This window comes from Myotis davidii, unplaced genomic scaffold, assembly GCF_000327345.1.
Source record: "Myotis davidii unplaced genomic scaffold, ASM32734v1 scaffold363, whole genome shotgun sequence".
NCBI lineage: Eukaryota > Metazoa > Chordata > Mammalia > Chiroptera > Vespertilionidae > Myotis > Myotis davidii.
The window spans coordinates 821,587-830,179 of record NW_006294069.1 but is presented as its reverse complement, the minus strand read 5'-3'; the positions used below and the strand labels follow the sequence as shown (position 1 = coordinate 830,179).

The window sequence follows — 8,593 nt, the reverse complement described above, 5'->3', positions numbered from 1 at the left end:
ACTGGGGGCCGGGGGGTGGGGGGGAGCCAGGGCAAGGAAGTCGGGACCTGTGTTGAGAAAAAAGAAGAGGGACCGGGGTCAGGAGCGCCCCCTCCTCCCGCTTCCCCCCTCCCCCCGGGGTTGGGGGGGCCCGAGCAGAAAGCGCCTAGCCCGGGAGGTGGATGAATGTGGGAGAAAATGGAGACCAAGACGATCGTGTACGACTTGGACACGTCAGGGGGGCTGATGGAGGTAAGAGGAGCCCTCCTCATCCCCTTCCCCCAGCGCCGGGAGGGAACCTCCGCCCTCCGCCCCACAAAGCGCAAGTGGGCCGGGGGAGGAGGGGGGTTCTTTCCACCCAGACTCTCCCATCTTTGCAATCTGAGGGGGCCGAGCGCAGCCTCCGAGGACGTTTGCAGCAGCCTCACCACCCGTCGCCCTCGATTTGCTTTCCCGAGGCACCAACCCACTCCATCTCGTTGCACCGGCGGGCTTCCCCACCCTCTTCTTGTCGGCCCCTTTGTGCTCCCCACCCCCCTCCCCAGCACGTCCGGGTACCGGGCTTCAGGCCTCTCCAGAGCCCAGCTTGGAGTCCCCCACTGTCCATACAAGGAAGTGGCGAGCTGGGAACCGCGCACCCTCTCCCCATCCCCCTACCCTGATTCTCCCCATTTGGAAGAAGCTGCTCTCCTTGTTGTGCTGCAGGAACACGGTTAGGGTGGGCTCCCCCTGGTTCCGGGAGCCGAGAGGTTCTCGGAGCAGCCTGGATGGGAGGAAGAAGGACAAAAGGGGGGAGAGGGGTGGGTGACGGAGAAGCCGCGCCGGAGGGGCGGCGGGCAGCCCGGGAGCTCCGAGTGTGCACACACGCCGTGTGTATGTGTGTGCAGCAAATCCAAGCGCTGCTGGCACCCCCCAAGACGGACGAGGCCGAAAAGCGGAGTCGGAAGCCTGAGAAGGAACCCCGGAGAAGCGGCAGGGCCACCAACCACGACAGCTGCGATAGCTGCAAAGAAGGGGGTGACCTCTTGTGCTGTGACCATTGCCCTGCCGCCTTCCACCTTCAGTGCTGGTAAGGTCTGCGGACACCTTGGGAGCCCCATGGTGGACCCTCGTTGCCACATTCCTTCACCCGGCCTACCCCTGCCTGCCAAATAACGGGCGCTTGCAGCCGCTAGATGCCTTTCTGTCGCCGCTGGGGCGAGCGCCTCCCGGCCCCAGGTGTATGCAGGGCTCTGGCCGTTTGGGGGTGTGGGGGTGGGGAGCAGCAATGGGTCCGGACCCCGAGGTGGGGATTGGGAGGAGTGAGGAGAACCCCATCTGGGACTGGAAGTCACTAGGGAGCCGGGACTGAGCCTGCCGGGCACGGCCGGCCGTGGCGGGGAGGAAGGGGAGGAGCTCTGGGCCCTGCCCCGCTCGCTCGCTCGCCCGCGCGCCCGCCGCTCTCGGGCTCGGGCCGTGCCGGGTCGGGCTCTCCTCCGGGTGGGTGCGCGGAACCCTCGGCCGCCAGGGCTGCCCAGGTCCAGACCCCGGGACCCGGCGTCCGGGCGCTTGCGGCTGTAGAAGAAAGCATGGAGGGTGTCTCTTGAGTCCGCCTCTTCTCTGTCTCTCTGTTTACAATATGGCGACCTGTCTTTAAATTATATTTTTATTCTCAGCGCCATTTTGGCTGCATATATGATTTGCAAACGCCTCCCGGGGAACGGTGGGGTAGCCCCTGGGTCCTTTCTGCGGAAGCTCCTTGGAGGCCGAGGCTGGGATCTCACCGCTCTGGTCCCCTTTCTCTGCGGCCGCTTGCCCCCTGTTGCCTCTCGGAGCTGCCTCCTCCTTCCCCGCCCCGTGCTGCCGCCTCTTAGGAAATCGGGCCCTGTTAGACAATTAAAATTGCCCTTGGGCGCCGATTTCACTTATCCGCTCTGGATCGGCGAGCCCTTCGCTGCAAGATTATTTGCTGCTGGGGCTGGATTGTATGCGGTGGCTCCGCAAGGACATTTTTAAGGAGCGGAGAGATGGGAAGCTGTGCGCTTTTTTTACACCACCACCCCCCCTTACTGAACTCGAGGGGAGGGGAGAGACCACGGGAAGAGAGGGAGGGACCTGGGTTGATGGCCCGATGCTTGATCCTCCTCGGCAGCTCAGCCCTGAACAATCAGGCCAAGAAGAGTTTATACTCCAGCTTCTGCCCGGAGAAATCACCTCTGCCCTCCACAGAAAACCCCGTAATTTGCTCATAGAACCCAGATTGGGTCTCATTCTGTTTTTCAGCAACAGTTGACTGAATGGGCGGTTGTGGAAAGAGACAGGCTGCAGAGAGAGGGGGAAGGAGAGGGGCGGTTTGTTCCACCCGTTTTTTTCATGTTGTCTTGGTTAGCCCTGTTTAAAAAAATTTTTTTAATGAGGTTTTCCTTAGGACTGTACACAATTCTATTCAAATTCCATGTCTCGGTTTGTGGAATAGCGCCTATTGTATACTTACACTAATTGCAGGTTTTGGAACACCTATTAAACAGATGATTGATCCTGGGCAAATTAAGTGTGTGGTCAGAAGTTATGTAGAAAGCTCCAGTTACCATTCCGAAAATACTTTTGTCCAGGAGGGCACCCCATCGTGGCTTGTAATGTTGCGGAAACAAAAATGATTATCCTGGAGGAAGCTTTGCTGCAAGCTTTAAAATTTTTATTATGAAATGACTAATACCAGTAGGAAGGGTCTGTGGGTTTATCCTTTTTATCCTATAAGTTGTAATTCACCTGGAGAAAAAAATTCTCGGCAAGTTTCCTGTTCTGTTCTTGCCAATGGAAACAGTTTGTACCTGAATACGTTGCGTTTCTTACAAGTTATTCCCAGTTGCTTACATTTTTTTATTGTGCTTACTTAATACATACACCAGGACTGAATTGTAGATTGCTTGATTTTAAATATGGCTTAATGTTTTACCTAACTTCTTAAAGTTAGTGTTAACCATATTGAGTGAAAATTTGATAAACTCTTTATTGTTTTTAGTCTCGTTTGTTTAATAAAACTGAAATTGTTTGTTAGAAACTTCAGTCCTGGAAAAGTGTACTGTTTTGCCTGACATTGGACTTTTAAACTCTAAAATCTAACCTCTGAATCTTTTAATTAGGTGAGTCTAAGTCTTGTCAAGTTGTACAATTAGCAGTTTCCACTTTAGCTGAGAGGAGGGGGGGAGGACTTTTTTAGCTGTTGGTGAGATTCAGCCTTGCCAGACTGTGCATTTCATTGAATACTTTTTATAAGACCATGAATGGGAACTGGTAATCAGAGATTTGAGAATCCTAGTAAACGAGGTAGGGCTTGTTTCACATCTCCAGTTCCCCCTTTGAAGATGCCGGTACTGAATGTACCATTAACTTATCTGAGTTATTATATAAATCACAAAACATTCTAGATAGTGGTACAAAAACAGGAAGCCTTGTTTTAAGTGTGGCTTATCCCATTTTCCTGCCTCCTAGCCTAGGCTCTTTCCAGCACAAGTGAAGTACTTCATTAGCCATCTCAACCAAAGTGGCTAGGTCCCGCAATTACTTCATGGTCTCAGAAAATTTCGACTCCTGAGTGTGCTCTCCTTAACTTGTCCCATTGCTTTCTTGTACCATGTGGGAATGAGGTTAGAAGGTATGGTTATATTTTCTCTTGCTTCCTTTTCTAACTAGCTAAGACTGGGTTATTTAGATAAGCATAGGGTGATCATTTTCCTCATGTACAGAATGTACAAGAGTGAAGATGGAGTTTTGCAAACCCTGTAGGTCCTAACTGCAGTGCTACTGTGGGTCTCCATTCAAGGCTCTGAGACAAGTCCTTTTTCAGTCTCTAGTGTGCCTTTCCAGCTTGCCTCACAGTGAACCGGATCTAGTAAAATGTTCCAGAAGTGATTCTAGGCAAACTTTACTTCCTGGGTTTAGTGACAGCCACAACCACCAGGGATTTTTCTTCTAAGATAAACTACTGGAGGAAATGACTGGTCAAATAAGCTGTTTTAATTGTCTTGTCTTGTCTCAGGGTCAGTGCTTTATATGAAGAATAGTCCTTTTCCCAATTAGACTGGGAGTCCTATTTTTGGGTTTTCTGTAATGATCTGGGTGAGGAAATGAATTTTCCTGTACTCAGTACCATTAACTCACTAAAGAATTAAACTTGAGAAGCTAATGATGTTTTCATATTTGTTTAAGTGATAGTATAATTGTTTTATCCAAGTTTAACTGGTTATCAATTATTCAGAGTGGTAGCAGGGGTTACTAAACCTGCCCCTGGAGAGTTGGAAAGAGATATGTCTTTAAGTGTTCCCTGGTGAGCCTGACCTTTATTATAATTGTCATGCCATAAGTTGAGCCTTCTGACAATACTGGTCTCCGTGGACTGGTCCCTAAAACATCAGTTTAAAAAATATTAGAATAACTGATGGAGCTCTAGTTGCCACTGACCCATCTTTCTGTTTGAGATGGATAGAATTATTCTTACTGATAGAGTATCATAGGGCATTGATAATGAGGCTGACTAGAAACTAGATAGTTTCCTCTGATTGCTTTCTCATGGCATTTTGCTCCAGACTGAGGGACCAAAATGGTCTGATTAAGAAGTGCATCTACCTCAGCAGACCTCAGCATGGTTGCTTCCCGTCAGACAGATTTCTGTAGCATTTGCCTCCGCATGTTATATTTGGAATTGTTGGCCGCTTTCCTCTCTCTGGTGTTGGCAGCAAGATCCAAAATGAGGTTTTCGAAGAATGAGAGTAAAAAGGTCTCTGTGCACAGGCAAAACTAAGCTCAGCTTGGAGTTTTGCATATTTAATTTTCAGTGAGTCATAACAAGAAAGTTTTCACACATAGAGTAGAAAACTGCCTTACAGAAACTATTTGCCATGTGAACTTTTAAGGAGGTGGTTTTTCTGATTTTGTTGTATTTGGCTCCTCATTAGAATAGTGTCAGGCAAGAGATTAATTAAAATACATTTGTGTTAACATTATCTTATGAATCTGTTGTTTCTGACATTGTAAGTGCTTAGAAGCCTGGCACTGAAGGATCGGAGGTGGCAGCATCAGGACTGCCTCCCCTTCCTCTGCCCCCTCAGTAGTAAAATGATTGAACGATAAACCTAATTTGGTTTTATGTGTATTTTATGTATTTACTTTTGCATTTGCTAAATTGCATTTGTAGTATTGTTAAGTGGTCCACTCAAACAGGGAGGGTCCATTGCCAATCACCTTCAACTCAATATCACATGTATGCTTTGTAAACCTATGATGGGGCTCAGGGACTAATTCTTGTTACATGAGTACTTTCATCCAAGGATAAAGGATAATCACTGTTTAAAAATATAAGAATAATATTTGGTATGAGTTGTTTGCTCACAAAATGTTTGTGACTCAGATGGCTTTTGTTGAAAAAGGAAGCATGGGAAGTATTAAAAGTGGGAAAAGAGGTAATACTCCTCAATCATGTGTAAAGACATGTTTTAGGCACAGCCTTTATTTTTAATATGGAGATGGATTTATATTTATTTTAAGTTCTTAAGTATGTCTCCAAAAGAATTTTTTGACAGCCAAATCATAAAAATTGCACCCCGGCCAGATAGCTCAGTTGGTTAGAGCATTGTCCCCAATATGCCAAGATTGCAGGTTTGATCTTCAGTCAGGGCAAATACAAGAAGCAACTAATGAATGCATAAATAAGTGGGACAACAAATCGACGTCTTTCTCCTCTCTCTTAATCTCTCTCAAATCAATAAATTTTTAAAAATAAAGTAAAATAAAAAATTATTTGATTTGGACTGAAAAGGGATTTCAAATAGTCCTGTGTTAAATGAAACAGTGGGTTTTGGTAAGCTCTGAATGAAATTGCAAGTGATACTCCAAAGGGCTCAATGAGTTTTCAAGCTTCATCCTTGTAGGATTTATCAGTACTTTCTATGGCTGAATACTATTCCATGTGTGGCTATAATACATTTTATTTATCCTTTCATTAGTTTGTGGAAATTTGGGTTGTTTCTACTTTTTGCTATCATGAATAATGATGCTATGAACATTCACGTGCAAGTTCTTTGTGTGAACATCTGCTTTCATTTCGCTTAAGTGTATATTCAGGAGTGGAATTGCTAAGTCACTCTAACGTTTTACCTTTGAAGAACTGCCAGACTATTCTCCAAAGTGGTTGCACCATTTTACATTCCCACCAGCAATGTATGAGGGTCCCAGTTTCTCCACATCTTTTCCAACCCTTGTTATTATCTGTCTTCTTGATTAAAGCTAGCCAGTGGGTACAAAGTGCTATGTCACGGAGATTTAGATTTGCATTTTCCTGCTGGCTAATGAGATTGAACATCTTTTCATGTGCTTATTGGCCATTTGTATATTTTCTTGGAGAAATGTCTATTCAGATCCTTTGTCCAAGTTTAATTGGGGTTTTTTTGTTGTTTTTTCATTGAGTTTTAAGGGTTTTTTTTTATATGTTCTAGAATACAAGTTCCTTGTCAGATACATGATTTGCAAGTATTTTCTCACAATTTATGGGTTGTCTTTTTATTTTTCAACTTTTGAGTCTTACCTAGAGAAAGATGGTAGATTTAATTACAGGTTAATGTCTATGCCTGTATAACCTATGTAATGACAGTGAGTAAAGGGTTTCTTCTGTGAACTGCAGTCAAGATGGTGCATCTCAGTGGAGAGAACCTTACAATGTGCTTTGGTGTGTTGCTGTTTCAACTTTTCTGAGTGACCCTTCTCAACAAAGAAGTCTAAGGCTGAAAGTTTCACTAGAGGAAATATAAAAAAATCCACCACCTGCCTTAAGCAGAATGCCCACCCAGCACCCACCAGCCACAATAGAAAATTTCTGTGTGTAGGCACTTCTCATACATGGGGGCTCCTAGTTTAAGGAAGAAGATTTTTTTTAAAATATATTTTATTGATTTTTTACAGAGAGGAAGGGAGAGGAGAGTTAGAAACATCAATGAGAGAGAAACATCCATCAGCTGCCTCCTGCACACTCCCTACTGGGGATGTGCCCGCAACCAAGGTACATGCCCTTGACCGGAATCGAACCGGGGACCCTTGAGTCCGCAGGCTGACCCTCTATCCACTGAGCCAAACCGGTGGCAAGGAGGAAGATTTTAATTGCCTCAGTTTGATTGGTAACAGCTTGGGGTGGAAATAACTTCAAATCAATTAATGTGCTGTCTTTTGTACCAGTTAAAGAGGACAAAAAGATTTTTGTACATTGGTGAACTCACCTGTTTATATGTGTCTTTATGTAAGCCCAAGTAGCAATAAATAGGGAGAGAATATTTGCCTGCAGGTTTTATATAACTTGTAAAAAGAAACAGTCTGCTTTGATGTTCCCAAGAGGATTTTTTTGTTACCTAGAAATGCAGTTGTCCTGCTAATTAACAGAAATGGGTACATCTTTTCTTCTACAAGAGACAGGGCAATAGAATATAGATGAAGCTGAATGTTGTTTGCTTTTGGTTATAGATAAGAATGTTGAAATCCATCTTTGATTTAGCACATATAAAACAACTCCTTGGGTGTGTAGTTAAGCAGGTCACCCTAGTAGAATATTCTGGTTGGGGTTATGATGGACTTATGATAATGCAGCACAAGCTCCTGGAAATGCATTATTTTAAGGTACCAGAGTTTTAAGTGCCCAGAGCAGGGGGGGCTGGGGGAGGGGGAGTTTGTTTTCCCACCTCCACTGTGCTTTTCCTTTTACTTAGAGTCCCCAGGGAGTACAACATGGCCAGCTGCATTGCCGTTGAATGAGTGACACTTATAAGAGCACCTCTGCATAATGCTATCCTCCCAAGAGATAGGACAAGAGTACAGCTGTCCCCCTGCCAGTTTCCTGAAAGAGGAGGACATTGTATTCAGTGCAAGTCCTAGACCAAATTTCAGAAAGGCACTTTGGTATTGCGGATTTGTCACCATGCCCAGCACGCATGCACAGGTCACTAGCTGCCTGCTTTTCCCATGACTCGAGAACAGTTAAGAATAAGGTGACTCCTTTTTCTGCCTACCTCTTATGGATATCAAAATCCTTATCTTTTAAACCTAAGGCTATTTCTAAATCTAGGTCTCAGCAAATAAGAATAAAGATGAAGTTTTAGCACATTTGTGTGGGAGGCAAAAGACACTGAAGGAAACAATAGACACTGATAAAAGGAGAAATCATTGATTTTACCCATCAGCAAAGAGGAACTTGGCTACTTACTATATAGAGCTGTTGGTGAATTCACAATAAGCAAATACCAAGTACACCTTACAGGTTGATAAAATTACCTAATAAAAACTCAACTCATTCAAAGAGCTCCTTTCCCTTTTACAGTTGTGTACTAAATGCTCACTAAACTACAGTTTCTGGTTTACAGTGGTCAACTTATGATTTTTGTTCATAGTGCAAAAGCAATACACATTCAGTAGAAACCAGCTAGGCTAAGCTATGGTCAGTGGGTTAGGTTTATTAAATGCATTTTCGACTTACAATAGCTTCAACTTACAATGGGTTTATTGGGATTTAACCCCATCATTAAGTCAAGGAGCATCTGTACTTGAAAGCCAGAGGCTGACCCATTTCCTCTGCTCACGGGTGCATAATACTAATGGT

At 45.0% G+C, this 8,593-nt stretch overlaps 1 protein-coding gene across 5 annotated transcripts in view; it reads left to right on the top strand.

The window, feature by feature from the left end:
• PHF12 (PHD finger protein 12) overlaps positions 1-8,593 on the top strand; it is a 41,173-nt gene continuing 32,580 nt past the window's right edge. For 4 of the 5 annotated variants that reach the window (XM_006768043.2, XM_015566740.1, XM_006768044.2 and 1 more), the window contains exons 1-2: positions 1-231; positions 867-1,048. In XM_006768043.2, the coding sequence (XP_006768106.1) occupies positions 166-231; positions 867-1,048 (248 nt within the window). In that variant the 5' untranslated portion in view covers positions 1-165. Of the gene's footprint in view, positions 232-866; positions 1,049-8,593 lie in introns of those variants that run through there. The other variant, XM_015566743.1, reaches the window with a different exon arrangement.